Genomic DNA, 18,093 nt, shown 5'->3' on the forward strand with positions numbered 1-18,093 from the left:
GAAGTGGCGCTGTGGCTCAAGTGGTAGAGCGCTAGCCTTGAGCTGAAGAGCTGAGGGACAGCGCCCAGGCCCAGAGTTCAGGCCCCACAACTGGACCCAAAAAAAAAAATTAATCAAATCATTGCTCTTCATTCCTTGTCTATACGTAATAATTATTGTACAGGGTTTGATTTCGACTCAATTTATATTTCTGTGTTGAATTACTAATCGCCAGTGCCTCATTTGACCTTATTTGAAGGCAGGGTCTTTATAGAGGTCATAAAGCTAACATAACATCACTAGAGTAGGCCTTAATCTAATAAACTGGCATCCTTATAGAAAGAGGGGACATTTGGAGAACACACACACCAAGGAATGTGGAAATGAGATGGTTGTTAGAAGCCATGGAGAGAAGCCCAAAACAAATTTCCCCCTCACAGCTCTCAGAAAAGATCAGCCTGCTAATACCTTGATTTTGGACATCTAGCCTCCAGATGAAGCAACAAATCTCCGTTGTTCAAGCCACCCTAATTGGTAGTGTGTTGTCATGGTGGTCCCAGCAAACAAATATAATTACTTCTGGCAAATGATTTGGAAGCTTGCTGAAGAAAATAAAGTTACTCCTTTGAGTACTAGAGTTGGAAGGCATGTCAGAAAACATATTGCTCAACTGTTTTGTTTTGAAACGAACACCCAAGGTCATATAACAAGTAGGACTTAGTCACCTTTTAGCTCAACTTTCAATCCCTCAATGGTCTATTACAATAGTCTACCAACTATTTCAAAAAGACGGTGGCAAAATCAGCCAACATTAATGATGACTAGAACCAAAGTGTGGTTGGAAAGAATTTCCTAGGGAGAACAAGAAGTAAAGATATGTCCCTCCTAAATATTTATAAGTAGAAGCATGTGCTAAATACAGTAATTAATTGCTGACTGACCAGATGCTAGCCAGAAAATTGAAACCCAGCAGAAGAGCAAGGCAGGTAACTTGGCCTCTGACTGGGCTTATGGGCTCCACCATCCTTCTAGACAGGTGAAGATCTGAGTACAATGGGAAGGCTGCCTCCACCCCATTGAGGATGATTCACCAGAGCAACTTAATTATCTGTGGGTCAGAAGCTCAGGTTCCTATGCGCACAGTGGGGGCACAGCTATATAGAGCCTGAGTAATGCTTCATAATGGGTGTGGACACTTGTTATAATAGTAAGCGTGCTCTTGATTAAAGCACATGACACAAGTAATTGCTAGATATTCCAACTCCATCATCCCTTGGGATTATAGAGTTCTATCTAATATCAGACAGAAAGCCCAGCTTCAACTTTGCAGCTGAGGCCTTGAAAAGTCTCAGGAGTAATTAACACTTGATCAGTACAATCATTACAACACATGGTTCCTGCAGCCACTGAAGTACAGAAAGGGGAGAACACATCTGTATAATTTTACCAGCAGCTATACTTGGTTCACAGTTCTAGACTATGTGGAAAAAAAGTCTTTGCATGTATGTGTTTGAGAGCTATAGGTTTGCAATTAAGTTTAGGATCAGTGATGATATAAATAGTGATGGGAATTTTCCCCTTAACACAGACCTGATCTGTATTAATTTGGACAGAACAGAAAGCAGCATCTACAGCAGGCTGCTAAGCTTAGGCTCTTTATCTCATTTTCTTCTAAGCCAACCCTGAAACATTAAGGAAGAGAGTGACTCTTCACTCCTCAGATACCAAGAAACACATGTTTCTAGTAAAGAAACCTTGATTATGATCTTGATTTTGTGTCATAAAGTAAAACCAATTGACATCTACCTGGGTAAAGAATATCTTTGAGGGTAGACATTACTTTTTTGGTCTTATATTCTCTCTCCTTTTCCCGTAAGGATAAAGGATATTACCTGGTTGTGGTGGATTGGTACTGCAATAATCCTTCCTGTACCACAAAACATTTAGTTTGCCATAGCTTCCATAAAGAAATGGAGTCTGTTTTTGCCTCCATTTGAATCTAGGATAGTCCTCTGATTAACTTTGACCAACAGATGGGAAGTAAATACTTAGCAGAAGTGATGCTATAGGACTACCAGAACAAGCTCCTGCTTCCATCCTCTTAAAAGGTAGCCATCAATGTTGAAAAGCTCAGGCTAGATTACTGAAATGGTAGAGTGAGGAGGCTTAGCATCCTAAACATTCCTGTTGGAATCCTAGACATATAAATGAAAGCATCTAGGACCTTCTATTCTACCACAATCAAGAGTAACATACAACTTGCACATATGAGGCCAGGTGAGATCAAGTAATTGCTTACCCAAACAAAGTTTGTTTCTTGGTGTTGGGGAGGGGGTGGTACCACAGTGGGAGGGGGGCAGATATCACACAGCAATAGATAACTGAAGGGCCAACAAATTTAGGGTTTGCACAACTGTTGGAGAGCAGGAATAGGCAGGCATGAGGCTTGGCTTCCAGAAATAACTCCCAGAATAGTACTTCAGAATCGGCCTGCCAGAGGAATCGCTGCTTGTGCCATAATCTAGAACCCAGCATTGACAAGCCTTCCATCACTTCCCAGTTCCAGAAACACATAAGCTTATCCATGATCTAATAATCAGGAAGTCATTATTGTTGGCTTAGGAGCCATATCAGAGAGTCATTTTAGATTAACAAAATGGAAAATAAATGGGTAATACTGCCCTTTACCCACCTTAGTTCTGGAACTAAGATTATGTATGTGTACACAGCTAGCAAAAGAAAATTATGTCTAGACTTCTAGCTGTAAAGGAATCTGGGAAGTGAAATGTAGCTTATGCATCACCAAAAGGCACTGAAGGATTTTTTTTCTTATATTTCTCTGTTCCCTGCTTAACAACTAAAAGAGATAACAGATAGATGTTCATTGACTATGGGATAAATGGCTGAATCAAAGTTTTATAAAGACATGGAGATGGTGGTCTGTAGTTAGCCCTGAGTATGACATTCCATGTCTAAAACCCCATGTCCCTGTCATTTCCCTTTATGAGTATATTCTATACTATCCAGAAAGATTTAGGATTGAAGATGTATTTCAGCCTAGTCCTTTCCACAGGTACTATCACCATTCAACTACCCCAAATCAAGCTTGCTGAATATGTTTGTAATAAATTCTCATTAGGAAAAATGAATTTGGAGGGTGGACAGAAGCTCCTGAAGGCCCAGTTTTTTAATCATTCCTGCCTCCCATGGCTTTTGCTGTCATCTCTCCTTGCAAGCTTATTCTTCAGGATGCTGACAGCTTGATTTCTCTGCATAATGTCACACAAAGGAAATTAGCTCAGTATGTCTTCTACTGAATTCCATCTGTAGCCCAATGTTTTAGGGTATTTGCGAACAGGCCACAGAGCAATTTTGATAAGACAAGGCAATGTTCCAGTCTCTAAGAATATTTCCCTTAAAGAACCATTAAAAAAAATACCATGGAACAGCCTGAAAAATTCGCCCACGCACAAGCAATCTCCAGCAATATACAGAAAGCTTTTCAGGTGTCACAGCCATAATAGCAGGTGGTTCCTTTGGGGTAGAAAAATTATGGAAAGGATAAAGAGACAAAAAGCAAACAGTTTGGATATTCTGGGTACAACTTTCCCTGAGTGAATCATTCCCATATGCCTACTTTTGTCACGGGCCCCCTTCCAGAGGAAGTGATTTGTGTGAACGGAGGTGTAGATGCATTCTGGTGGGCAAACTTCAGAAGTGCCCATAGTTGGCAATCTACTTAATTGTTAGCTATTTATCAACCCACTCTTCCACAAGCCTCAAAATGTAAAATTTGAAAATGGCTTTGATGCCTGCTTTCACTTTCCTTGTAATAAATACATAGTCTTGTTGTGAAAATTCACTAGTGTTCTTTTAAGGCAAAGCACCTCCCCAAAATCCATATAGTAGATTTTTAAAAAATTAAATGCAATTCACATCTATGTTTCATGTAATAGATTTTATGTACAAGTATATAAGAAACTGAGAGTTAAAAAAAAAAAAAGAAACAGAGTAGAGAAATTTGCAAAAGTCCACCATTTAATTCACTATTTGAGACACACACACACATATATATATACTATACATACAGATATTTATGTTTATCATATACACATACATACATACAAAGAAATATTCAGCTATAAAGAAGAATTAATTAATATTATTTTCTGGGATATGGATAGTGCTGGAAACCGTTCTTATTTAAGTGAAGTAAGTCAGGCTCAGCATGACAAAGAGCACATGCTTACCTTCATATGTGGATGTCTGACATAAAATAATAAATATATATTTAAGCATATGCAGGATTATATATGTATACATGTATAGACTAATATGGTATATGCAAATATGAGACACCATGATGAAACTATTTTGAACAATTAACATGTATTTTAACAAAAAAAGAAGAATAGAAAGAACATTTCTTGTCTGATCCTAGACAAGGGAGAAGTGGGGAAAGAAATGAGGAGGGGGAAGGAGAGTGAATAAAGACAAAATGTTTCATATACATGTGTGAAAATGGATCAAGGCAACTTGAGACTGGTTTGAGAAAGGGCAGGGAGAGGAAGAAGAATGGTAGAAGAAGCATTGTATGTAAAAATAGACATTAAAACAAAACTCCCTTGTACAACTAATTGATGTCAATTAAAACCAAAAAAGCACAGCATATTGTGCTTTTTTGTCCTAAGTTTCATAGCTAATAAAGGAGAAATAGATCTTTGTTTAGAATCACTTAGGGAGGTAGGAAAGATTCTTAAACCAAAATAAGAAGACTCAGATTCTAGTTTAGCTTTTTCTCCCTGGGTTGGAACTAAGATGTTCTTTCTTGATTTAGAAAGAGGGAACGATAGCTCCCAAGATATTCTGTGTATTCAATGAAAGGATATGTGAAAATCCACAATCAACTTTTAAAATGTGACATTGTTCATTTTTTATCTCAGTGACTTTGTCCAATGGATGACAGACAATAAAATGATTCTTTGAGAATGTTGGAAGAAAGAATCTTTAGCTGAAGATTTAAGTACTAAAAATATTCAACCTCAGAGGTACCACAGACATGGACTAATGTTTTCCATCTGTGCAGTTTAGGGTAGATTTGGCACACGCTCAGTACCAGGCAAGAAAGAAACTATGGTTTAGGCTGTTTTTAAAGTTAAAAAAAAGGCAGAAAAGGAAACTATTTCCTTTTATAAGCATGAGTGCTAAAATAGAGCCTTCATAGAGTAACTTACCACTGAGGCAAGACTATTTGATCTATATCTTCCCCATCTCCTCCCCCCACTCCCTATTTATATTCTGATTAATTACTTGTTTGATCTGTTGTTGTTGATATATTATGGTCACTAGTTCCTTAACAAAGGAAAGCAAATATAGATTATTCTTAATCAGTCACATGTGACCCAGAGGTCAAAACAGCACTTCTTTGTTGGATAATCTTCCTCAACTGCTAATATTTAAGGACCTGATGTTCAGAACCAGAGGTTCAAAATATTACAGCTTTAAGATTAGGCCCCACCTAAGATGCCAGCAAACAGCCACGGTTTGAGGTTGGGAAACTGGCATGAGGAAAAAGATAAAATAACAGAAAAAAAAGGCATAGCTGGTGAATGAATGACTCACTGGCCCTTCCTTGAACTTCAGAAATGACAAGATGGAAAGGAGAAAGGGAGAGGGAGGGAAGGGCAGTGCTCCATTGTAAACCACAGGTTCTAAGAGAGACAAAAATGACAAAAGTCCTTAGGACAAAGGCAATAAATATAATTTCCACAATTGAGTTGTGAAATGCCTCAAAGTAAGGACATTAGAAAAGCTAAATTTGATTACACTCTGTCAGAGCTTTTGTTCTAAATCTGATCAGTATGTTCTCCTGCTTAAAAATCTTTAGTAACTCTCATTGGGCACTGGTGGTTCACTCCTGTAATGATTTTTTTTTTGCTACTCAGGAGGCTGAGATCTGAGGATCATGGTTCAAAGTCAGAAAAGTCCATGAGATTTTTATCACCAGCTAACCAGCTAAGAAATTGAGGTGCGACTCAAGTGGTAGAGTGCTACCCTTGTATGAAAAAGCCAAGGGAGGTGAGGCTCTGAATTCAAGCCCCACTGCTGGCACAAACACTTAACAAAACAAAGAACTTCAATAACTCTATATTGCTCCTGGATAGTCTGAACTTACCATGGCATAGGATATTCTTTAAATCATGGTCTTAACCTTCCTTTTTACTTTCATCTTCTAAATCATTTCTTTCCTTTTCTTTTTTCTTTTTTTGGGTCTGGTCGTAGGGCCTGAACTCTGGGCCTGGGCGCTGTCCCTCAGCTCTTCAGCTCAAGGCTAGCGCTCTACCACTTGAGCCACAGCACCACTTCCGGCTTTTTTCTTTTTGCTCATGTGGTGCTGAGGAATCGAACCCAGGGCCTCATGCATGCAAGGCAAGCGCTCTATCACTGAGCCACCTTCCCAGCCCCCTAAATCATTTCTTAATGTTTATCTTTGAAGGCGTGGGGGACTACTTAAAATTTCCTAGGTAATCAAAGTCCTTTGAATCCTCATCCATTTGTTTATACTGTCCTCTGTCCTAAACTGTCATCCCAGCTGGCAAAGACCTGTGCTTCAAAGCCTGTCTCAAGTATCATTTCTTCTCTGTAGATTTCTAAACTCCCACTCCTGCCTGCTACTCAGGATTGTTCTTTCATCTCTGGAGTAGTAGCACTTTAAACATGCCTTTGTTAATTCACTTGATGTGATGAATTAGATCCTCTCTACAACTCACTGGGTTCTCCTAAAGTCAAGTGAACAGATCATTGTATCATTCTTGCCACACTGTAGGAGAATAATACAGATTTGTTGAATCCATTATTAAGTGTACATGGATTCTTTTAGGCCTTGGGCTTATGAGAGGACTAAAAAGCACTTGCTAAATCTACTTGCATGTGTCATTCTGTATTTGGTATTATCAAAGTGTATGGAATTTGCTTTTATTAAAAATCAGTGTCAGGAATAAATTTCTCTAGATAAAAATTTGTCAATCCATTTGTTACTTAAAATGGGCTTTCCTGTAACCCAGTCAGCTAAAAATAGCTGAGTAATTTGAAATACTGTCCAGCTGGACTAGAATCACATTTGGGGCTTACTTCAATCAGTGAACCTCTGTCTTGCTTTTGCTCTTCAAAGAGCCCCTCAGTCAGCTATGGCCTTTGAAGGCCTGAGCTGAACAGAAACCAGATGAACTCCAATGTGCTAACCTTGTATTTTAACTTTAGCATTAAACTTCTCTTCTCTAAATTAACAAGTTAACTGAAGATATAAAATGTACAATCACCTTATTATTTGTCTTATCTATAGGTCCACTTTATTCCAGAACAAGAATTTAAGAGAGGATATAGAAAAAATAAAATCCCAAACCAAATTGTCCCAAGTGTACTCCTTTCATTCTTTGGATGACCTTCTGTCAGTGCTCTGGATCAGTATGAAAAACTCCTAGAAGCATTTTATGGATGTCAGTAACAGCCTTTCCTGTAGCACCTTTTATCCTAGTTTGAAGCAGATAATTCTTCTAGTGCCTAAAAGTCCCTTCTGTCCTAAGACCAAGTAAAAGGGAGTTTAGTTCAAATTTTCAAATTTATCACCTGTATCTTCACTGAGGTTACATAAGGTAGTTAGCTACCCAGCTAAGTCAGAACATGACTGATTCATGTCTGAGGAGCTCAGGGGGTACAGCATGATTAGGAGTGGGAGTTCTGGAGTCAGGCTGTCTGAGTTTGGTCTGCTCCTCCCACTGGTTATGTGATGTTAGACAAGTGACTTAACCTCTTTGTCTCACCTGTTTTATCAGTAAAAGGGAATAGTAATGGTGGCTCCTTCATGGGTTTGCTTGTATAGGGTGAGTTAGATTTATAAAGCACTTAGAAAATTGCTTGGCACATGATATACTCGATAATCTCCAGCCTTTCTATTCTATATTTTAGATACTATCTATATATTTTTAGGTAAGGTAAGTGGGTATTAATAAAAAAATTAAAGGAAAGATAGTCAATTTTAGAACTAACTTTATTTATAAAACCACAACTCAAATCTGCTTTGGTATCCATGTGGACACAATGCCTAAAACTGAGATATTAGCTAAGAAGATACATTGACTTTAGCTTTACATAAAACCAGAATCCAGCACTATACCAAATTCTTACTCCTGTGTGTCTCTGAATGCTGCCTAAAATAATGAAAAATAACTTTATGATGTACAGTGGCTTAAACCATTTAGGTTTTCCCCCTTTAATTTTAGTGTTTGGACTGAGACTACCCAGGAAATTTGCTTGCTATTTACAGAGAAAGCCCTGGAGAATGGGATGACAGAGAAGAAGGTTTAGAATATTTAGCTTTCATCATACAATCCATCATGGTTTTAGAAAAATGTAAATGAATAACCCTGGTAAACAGTATATGCTGATAAATGTCTGATAAACTCATTTGTCTAACATATCAAGGAATCAAAACAATTCATCTATTTTAAAGTTTTAATTTATTCTGTAAGCTGATTCACAAATCTTGCTCCATGTTAAAGCAGTTATCACCAGTGTAACATATGATAGTCAGTATCCATGACAACCTAACAGCCTACTCTTCTTTTAAAGCCTCTGTTAATACTCAGTTGAGACTGATACATGTGTAGTTGATATACAAGTGGACACTAATGTTCCTATTGAGGAATGTAAAAGCCAGTGTGGTAGCTGGCATCAAGTTTTTAGGAAAACTCTCCTGATTGGGAGATAGCTGAGTGACATGTGAAAAATCTTCTATCTGAAGTTAAGACTATGAAGACTGGAGGAAAGGAAGCATTGGAAGAGAAGAGAAACTTCGTTGACTTAAACTGAAGGAATTAATTTAAGACAGCAAATAAATAAATCAACAAAGGTCAAGTTTTGCTTTCAAAAGGAAGGAAGGAAGGAAAGAAGGAAGAAGGAAAGGAAGGAAAGAAGAAAGGAAGGAAGAGAAAAGGAAAGAAAAAAATAAGTCACTGGAAAGTCCTCACTGGCAATTTTAGTTAATTTGTTAACATATTTTTAAATAGGAAAATACTATTATAAAATATTATATATCATAATTCTATTCATCGAATGCATTCTTCTGCTGAAATATCTAACACATCTTCATCTGTATTCTCTTCTGTCTCTGGCAAGTTACCCCAAAGTAGGAAGTTTATACCTGAAAAGAAAAGATCATAACATTATGTAGTGATTACTACTACAATTCAGAACATGATATACAAGATTTTATGTACTAAAATTCTTATAAAAACCATAGTGTTAACAATGAAGAGAAGAATGATCAAAAGATGGATTACAAATAAAATTAATATTATCACCTAAGACATATAGTCTTTAAATTATTTCAAGCAAGAGCTGGACTTTTAGAGTCTTAGAACTGAAAAAGAGTTCATTTGTATTGTCTTTCTTTCCTGGTCATTCTTCATTGATAATTATCTAATCTATTCTAATGACTTTTAAGATTAAAGATCTTATAAGATTCTTTTAGATGCCAGTGGCTCACACCTGTAAAACTAGCTACTCAGGAGGCTGAGATCTGAAGACTGTGGTTCAAAGCAAGCCTGGGCAGGAAATCTGTGAGACTTATCTACAATTAACCACCAGGAAACTGGAAGTGGTGCTGTGGCTCAAGTTGTAGAGTGCTAGCCTTGAGCTGAAGAGCTGAGGGACAATGCCCAGGCCCAGAGTTCAAGCCCCAAGACAGACCAAAAAAAAAAAAAAAAGGGTCTGAAGCCAGTTATAATATGAATTGTAAATCCTTGCATGAATTTATGTACACATAGCAAATACAGATGATCACTCTCATCCCTTCCTCTAGCCACCTATTTTGCACAGATGCTCAAGGGGACATGACAAAGATGTAGAGGTGTTACACTGTGTTATACTGTTGAAACACTGGGAGACTCTCTTGTTGGAGAGAGATATTGCAATCTAATCACAAAATGTTACCATTTATTCAATGATACTGGTTATATAGATGTCTATCATGTTATTTTCCATAATCTTTGTTTGAATTTTTGATTATTAAAAAAAAAACCTCCCCCATCCTAATTCCAAGAATAGATTGTGATCTGCTTCTGGTAATAGTGCACTAAAGAGCTGACAGGATGGAGGGAATTACAAGGCAATAATCTAGGTAAATAGAAGACAATACTTTGACTCTGGGGCCATCTGGCCAAATCCTAGAGAATTTGAGCTTAGATTCCCCAAGTCTCATGGGAAAATTCTCAGAAATCAGATCTATATATGAGGGCTAGCTTAGAACACAGAACTCCTGTGATCCTTGTCAGTCTAGATATTTAAGTCTAGAACAACTTGTATATGTATCTATTTAATGTTATTGACTCAGGTGATTAAAGGACAGTTCCAAAGTCATTAGAATCCCTCTTTTAGTGCCAGTGGCTCATAACTGTAATCCTAGCTACTTGGGAGTCTGAGGACCAGGTTCAGCCTTTGCAGAAAAGTCTGAGACTTGTCTCCAAAATAACCAGTAAAAAGAGCAGGGCTGGAGGATTGGTCAAGTGGTTGAGTGCTAGCAGATCAAACAGTTGGAGCAAGCTTGAGCCCTAAGTTCAAGCTCCAGTACCACCAAAACGCCTCAAATTCTTTTTTATTCAAAATCTTACATTAAACTACAATATTAGAGTTACAAAGGAGAAGTTTGACATGCTTGGAGTTAAAGCTTAGGAGCTACGAAGCAGCTCAGCACAATTGCTTCAAAGGAGAAAAAATAAACTAGGAGATTGAATCTGATAGAAGTACCACCTTCCTTTCTCTGTTAAGAAGGGAGGAAGGAAATCCTGTGATACATCTGTTTTTTATGGATTAGATTCAAGCAAATGAAGAATACTGGGCTTTTATCTTTGAAAAAATTGACCACTATTAAAATGTAAATCAAAACTGAAAAATCTCTACTCTGTTTTGATTCCTGTGAAGCAGGAAAAACAGTTTCAAAGCAGAAATTTGCTTTAATATATCCCATAAGCACCACAAACATAAAACCAAAGGCCTAAATTAGGAGCCTATATCTCACTTAGGGGAACTCTGAGGAGTTGTTGCTTGAAAATGGCCTTCTTAACATATGGAGTCTTAAGATCCCTAAATGATGGATTGAGAGCCCAGTTGATTCTCAGGTGATTAAGGAAAAAAAAAACTCTCTAAAAATGCAAACATAATTGGAAGGTTTAAAAACCATGACAACCTAGTTTGCAATTCATGATCTTTTGGTCTGTCAATGCAAATCATATCTTTTTTTAAAAAAAGGAATATCTTTTTAAGTTCCAAAGCAGAAACATTCACTAAAAAACATGAGAATATCAGTGATAAAAAAATTAGACTGTTATTCTCAATTTGGCATGATGGACAAAGAGATAATAGACGTTGGGAACATATGTCCCATAACAAAACTAAATGGCTCCAAACAAAATAACAAGTATTATGAACACACCCATAATAATTGATACTATATTTTCTTACAAAAATCAGTCACAACACATTGTGACTAATTCCAATCATAAGTTCTTGATTTAGATATCAAAATATTTATTTTTATCTTTAGTGAAGAACTACTGAAGGCAATGGTTCCTCTTATCACCCTCCCACTCCCCCAGCCTCTCTTTTTGCACACACACACACACACACACACACACACACACACAACACATACACAACTACCATATATAAAATCTTCAAAATTTCTCTGGAATTGTAATATGCATTAACATAAGAGTTTAGAGCAATTGAAACACTAATGTAAAAAGACCCGAAAGTTAATCATGGTGGTAACAGTTGGGAGGCTGAGGCAGGAGGGTAGGAGGCCAGCTTGGACTATGTAGCTAGACTGTGTCAAATGAAAAGAGAAGAAAAAACAAAGGAAAGGAAAAAAGAAAAAGAAAGGGAAGGCCAGGGGAAGGGAGGAAGGAGAGAAGAATAAAAGGAAGAAGGAAAGAAGAAAAGAAGGGAAGAAAAGAAGAAACAATATATAAATAAATTTGTGAACAGAGTCTTGAGTTCAAGCTAAGAGTTTTCATAAATGAATAAAAAAAAGGATTGACATTTCACTCTGGCTGATCCAATCTAGCTGTGAAGGTCTTGGAGGAATTTGGAAACAGTCTGTTGGGAGTTCTTCTTAGATATTGTCAGAGAAATGTGACAGGGGAATGTCTATGTCAATGGTTTCTTACCAGTGGAGTCTAATCTGTTAATACCGTAAACTGCCTGGCTGTGAAACATCCAGAAGTGTCCATTGTTGCAGGAAAGAAGGCAGGGACTACATGGAGCAATCACATGGTACCCTACAATGTTCCCACTACAAAAGAAAGTAAATGTTATTAGATACCATGTAGTACTTGGTCTATAAATGCATTTTCATATTCTAATTGTAGTGAGAACATGTAAGTTAGACATCTCTTCCAAACAATCTCCATCGCTGGGATCTTTGGGATGAGATTTACTCTGATTACAGTTATAGTCCTACTATCAACTGGGAACTTTTGTCTGCAAGCTAAGTGAAACAATACGAGCAGATCCTTGCTATTATTTTTGTATTCTGTTCTTGGAAGCTAGCTTCTGGTTGTGATCAGTTCTGTAAAGGACAAATAGAAGGTTGTGATTTGTTCTGTCAAGTGCCTGGAATCAATATGCTATACAGACAAAAACACATTAAATAAAGACTTATCTAGAGGTAGAGAATTTTGTAACCCCAGGATTGTGGCAAGGTGGGTTCCTACATGTTCTAGCTCTATGCCAGAACATAAAAATGTTCCAACAGATGGAGGAGTAGGAAGACAGCATGAAGCCCTGTAAACTAAACACAAGCTGGCCACTCTAATTTTAGTTTCAGTGGTTTTGAAGGAATTCAAAAATAAAGCAAATCACCAGCCTCTAGAGAAAGTTGAAAAAGTTTCTACTGTCTTCAGTGTTATCCAGCTGATCTTAAAGTACCTCAGTCTTACACAATTTTTTTTACTAGCTTGTCATATGCTAAGTGGAGTAAACACATAGGGAATATCTTCATATTTTTTAAATGACATCATGAACTGTTTATATTTTGAGTTGTAAAAGTACTTACTATAGCTTGGTCTCACCCAGTGAGATGTGGGAGTCAGTCACTCTGTAAGTTCCTATAAAGAGTACTATAATAGGTACTAACCTCCTAAAATGTCTTCAAATCATAACCAAGGCAAATAAATAAAACTGAAAAGTTGTTCTTAGACTATAGCTGACAATTATTTGTAAGACTATATATACTCCAAGAGTAAATCTATGACCTTATTACTCCTATTCATTCGTCCATTCATCTGCTCACTTAATTTATATTTATTGAGCCAGACATTGTCTAGGTGGTAGAAATCCAACAATGTACAAAATTAAGTCCTTGTTTTCATGGAACTATCATTTATCATGGGGATATATGAGGGGAAGAGAAGAGGAGTGAAGAGGAGGAGAGGAGTGGAGAGGAAAGAGAGAAGGGAAAAACAGTTCAGAGGTTTATGGAATCTATTTAAGATCACACAGAGAATAAGGATAGGATCAGAGCTCAAATCTAATTTTTATGACTAAATCTTTGTGTTTTCTTCTAGACTATATTCATTGTTTTATTCTTTTAAAAAAAAGCAGCTACCTTTGAGTGCACTTTGAAAAATTACAAAATCATTTACAAATGTGAAGTATCCCAAGGCCCTTTTATAAATAGCTGTAAGTAACAAATGGTTTTTCAATGGCTCATTGCATAGGTTATATCAGTGCTCGTTACAGCCCACTGAACCTTTCTCCTTACTTTGGTGACAACATCCATCTTCCAAACCCAGGCTATCCAGAATACGGCCACAAATTACCATTTTAAACAGGCTATGTTCTTCAGTTTGCATTTGCAGATTTCCGTGAAATAGCATCTTCCAATGAAGTCCACTGCACTACAGAAAAAAGTTTACAAATATGCTTAAAATGTTTTAATTGCGGCCAAATGATAACATGAATACTATCTTAATTTTTAAGTGCATAATTCAAAAGTGTTAAATACAGTCTTATTGTTGTGCAAGAAATCTCCAGACCTTTCTCATACTGCAAAACTGAAACTCTATAAATATTACATAACAACTCCCCATTTTCCCTCCCCCAGCTTCATTCTACTTTGTTTCCATGAATATGACTACTTTAGTATAAGTAGAATCACACAATATTTGTCATATTTGTGACTAGTGTATTTCACTTAGCACAATAGCCTTAAGCTTAGTCCACTGCCACTGTAATATGTGACAAGATCTTTCCTTTTAAGGATGAATTGTATGCTATTGTATATATATAACCATATTTTGTTATCCATTTATCAGATGGGTCAATAGATATTTAGACAGTTTCTATTGCTTGGCTATTGTCAACAAAATTGCTACAAAGAAATATCTTTGCAAGATGCTTCTTTGAACTTTTTTGGGTCTATGTCAGAAGTGGAACTATCAGATCATATGGCAATTTTGTTTAATTTTCAAAGAAACTGCCATGCTGCTTTCCACAGGAGCTGCACCATTTTATATCCCCAAGAGTATGCAGGGGTTCTCATTGCCCTACATTCTCACCACCAAATGTACTTTTGTGATTTGGCACACATTTTGTAAATTCATACAGCTGAAAGAATAGAAGTACAGAATTATGAGTCAATTAGTATTTGTGATCTGACTATAAACATCTGGCAAAACTTCCACTTAACATATTTTACATATTCATTGAGTCACATATGTCTTAGCACATTAACTTACTGCTATTATAATTCCAACAAAATAGAAATAATAAAAATGATCTGATTCTGTTCTAGATTAGCCTAACCTGTAATATAATCTTTCTGATCCTTTCATAAGACTGCTTGCTACTTACCACAGCTACTGTCAAGATGAATGGGTTAATTTTAAAAATCTGTATGTGTTACTAAAAAGAAAAAAGCTCTAGACAGTAAATCATATAATCTTTTGCAACAGTAGATTCTATGATTTATCATATAGTATCTCTTCTATCTTTTTTGGTATCACATATCAACTTAAAATATTAACCCATTTATCTCTGAAAAAAAAAGGTTGTAGTTAGCTATGGCTATACTTAAGCCAATGAATGAAAGATTTCAATGGCGATCTTCATCCTATAGGTTTATTTAAATATATTTTGAAACTTTCAAAGTTTCTATTATTATCATCTATGTTTTAAATAAATTATGGAATGGTGAGACAAAGGACAGTGATACTCACAAGACAATATGTTGGGGGGTGGTTAGAGGGGAGGGAAAGAGGGAGAAAAATGAGGGAAGGGGTAACAAGTTGATAGGAAATGTAATCACTATCTTATGTAACTGTAACCCTTCTGTACATCACCTTGACAATAAAATTTAAAAAATAAATTATGGCTATTAGTTTGCTTCCTTCCAAGTGTGTGGCTAAAGACTTGGAGAATAGCTATCCATTCATATTTTGGATAGTTTCATTTTAATAAAAGAACGCTATTTTGAAAATATAGGACACATTGATTATGCAGGACAAATTGATTATGGAAGGAAAAGTATCTTTTAGGGCCAAATAAAGGCATATATAAGTCAAATAAAATGACTGTTTTACTAAATAGGAAGCAAATTTTAAGAACTTTAGATTCCAAAGTGGGGAGGGACTGAAAACAGATTTGAAAAGGAATTAGTTATGCAACTTGATGTTAAAATAAAAAATAGGCTTTATGAGGGATAAGGATTCTCTTAATGGTAAGTTTCCATTTTTTATACCATCAATATCAAACTATCATTGAAGGAGAGGGGAAGAATAATAGGGAGGAGGGAATAAGGAGGAAAGGAGGAAGAGAGAGAGATTTGAAAAAGAATGATGAATTCCATTGACAGTGGAGCTGATTTATTTGTTGCAAATGATAGTAACAAAGTATGATGTATTTTAGTGTAAAACTTTATGGACAAATAGGAGACTCTAATATGATTACTTATCTCCAGGTGGGCAGAAAATCTTGCCTGAATGTACCTGGAGTCTTGATTCAGTCAGATAGGATGACTGGACAGGGCACTGTGCCAGGGATCTAACTTAAGGGCTTCCATGGCCACGTGACTGTACTTGGACTAGAAATATGACATCAGTACTGACCACTTTGGCTAAACCACAGACTTTGTCCAGACAGTCTGCCCACTTAAGACAGAGTCCTAGGGGATCATCAGACTGTTGGGAGTGGCAGGAAAGCCAAATGATAATCTCCAGTCGCCTTCCAGAAATCCAAAGCACACAAACTCACTCCCCATTTAGTTAACGGCTACCACGGCTTGACTTACTTGGTAGGAGGAATGTCTGTAGAGAAAAGGTCTATGTCAGTATCAGCCAGCAAAACAGCCTTCATCCCCCTAGAGCTGAGCACCTGCTTACAGAATTTGCAACACAGGATGGACACGCATCGGTTCTTGAAACTACAACTGCTGGTAGACATGGCGTCCCACGGAGGATGAAGTGTGGGGCTTTGAAGAGGGCAAATACCCTTCCTTTTTATTTCCCCTAAGCTAAAAAAAAAAAAAAAGTCTCAGGCCTTGAGGTCTCTTCTAAGCCCCCCCCCCCCAAACTGGGAAGGACAAAAAGAATTCTTTGTTTTCCCGGTGGAAGGGTAAAAGTAATATTTATTGAGTGGGACCCAGGGGGCGGGGGAGGGGAGAAGCAAATCTGGCCTCTTTTGAACATAGGGGGGCATCTCGGCCTTTCTGGGTCGGAAGGGCGCCCTTCTTCTCCAGCTAGTCCCACGGGCGGGTCCGACCGCCTCTAACTCGAGGTTTAAAGGGATTCCCATCCTTAAGGGCCCTCCCTCGGGCCCACGCCTCCTCCTCCCGGGCCCTCCAACCCCGGATTCTTTCCACCAGGACGAAATCCGGTTCTCCTCCCCCTGTCCCTCAAACCCGTCCCCTCGCCCAGCCCAGCTCCCCCGCTGACCCCGGCCCGGGAGTCCCCGGCCAGCACGGCCCGCCGCGGGCCCGCGCGGGTTCCCTCGCGGCCTCCCTCCCTCAGCTCTCGCGCCGCCCGCGGTGCCTTCAGGTCTCTCTAGGGCCGCAGCCGGTGTGATGTGGGTGTGTGGGGCAGAGGTCGCCTGTTAAGGGTCAGTCGGTGCTGGAGTTGGTCACAGAACACGCTGGAATTTTCTTCTTTTTTTTTTTCCACCCCCTTCCGCTTTCTGGGCTTTTCCAACCTACTGTCAATTTGAATTGCCAGCGCCGCGCGGCGATTGGGAGAAACTAGAGTTCGCCCACGCTCCGCATTGGTAGATCTTGAAGGGGCCTTCCCCTGACCTGCGCTGAGTGGCGTGGGGATCGTAGGCCCTGCCCTAGTAACGGTGCCGAGATCATATTGGCTTTCTGGTTGGTCAAATTTGGCCCCGCCTCCAAGCTCATTGGCCGGCCTCTTGAGATCCCGGCAAAAGCCTCCGCCCATCCTGGTGATACTAGTAGGACACTCCCTACACGCTTTTTATTGGAAGATGTTTCACAGTCCCCGCTGGTCTCTACTCTCTATTGGCTAAAATTCCCCGCAACGCCCCTCCTCCCTACCCCAGTCCAATTGGTTGTGCCTTGTCTTAAGAGTTTGTGTTTGGTTGTCGGTTCCATCTTATCCCGCCCACCAGCTCTGGTTTAGAGGGATCGACAGGTCGGGGAGGAGCTTACTCTAGGACCACGCCTCAGCAAGTGAGTTCTAGTCACACCTCCAAGTTTCGTCGGCTCCTCCCCTTATCCCTGGACTCTCGAGATGAGCTATTCCTATTGGCCAGAGCGTCCATCGGTCGATAGAAAGCGGGAGGTGATTGGCAAGAGGGCGGGTTCTGCTTCCCGGCGGGGTCCTGCGGAGTTGGCGGAGGCTCCTCAGGGGACTGGGGGCTGTTCTGCGTAGAAGCGGGTGGCGGGGAGAGGAGGGGAGGAGATCTCTTAGTGGGAAGCGGAGCCCGGGGCCTGGGACCCACCGCGTCAGAGCCAGGTAAAGGCTCCTTCCCTCTCTCCCTTTCTCCCTAACCGCCTAGGCTGAAGCCCTGACTGAACAAACCCGGGGCTGGGGCGGGAAAGGGAGCGCG

The 18,093-nt window shown here is 38.8% G+C and overlaps 2 protein-coding genes across 5 annotated transcripts in view; one reads left to right on the forward strand and one right to left on the reverse strand.

The window, feature by feature from the left end:
* Nucleotides 1-8,928: 8,928 nt before the first annotated feature.
* Nucleotides 8,929-17,051, reverse strand: Fam72a (family with sequence similarity 72, member A). The gene is made up of 5 exons (XM_013017396.1): nucleotides 16,968-17,051; nucleotides 16,325-16,546; nucleotides 13,857-13,934; nucleotides 12,204-12,328; nucleotides 8,929-9,178 (listed from the first exon to the last, which is right to left on the reverse strand). The coding sequence occupies exons 2-5, from the start codon at nucleotides 16,474-16,476 to the stop codon at nucleotides 9,084-9,086; spliced, it is 450 nt and encodes a 149-aa protein (XP_012872850.1). The 5' UTR covers nucleotides 16,477-16,546; nucleotides 16,968-17,051; the 3' UTR covers nucleotides 8,929-9,083.
* An 860-nt stretch (nucleotides 17,052-17,911) lies between these two features.
* The window catches only part of Srgap2 (SLIT-ROBO Rho GTPase activating protein 2), a 243,038-nt gene continuing 242,856 nt past the window's right edge, over nucleotides 17,912-18,093 (forward strand). For all 4 annotated transcript variants that reach the window (XM_013017480.1, XM_013017481.1, XM_013017478.1 and 1 more), the window contains exon 1: nucleotides 17,912-17,999. The gene's annotated coding sequence lies outside the window, so the exon portion shown is untranslated. The remainder of the gene's footprint in view (nucleotides 18,000-18,093) is intronic.

Source organism: Dipodomys ordii, unplaced genomic scaffold, assembly GCF_000151885.1.
Source record: "Dipodomys ordii isolate 6190 unplaced genomic scaffold, Dord_2.0 Scaffold35, whole genome shotgun sequence".
NCBI classification, from domain to species: Eukaryota; Metazoa; Chordata; class Mammalia; order Rodentia; family Heteromyidae; genus Dipodomys; species Dipodomys ordii.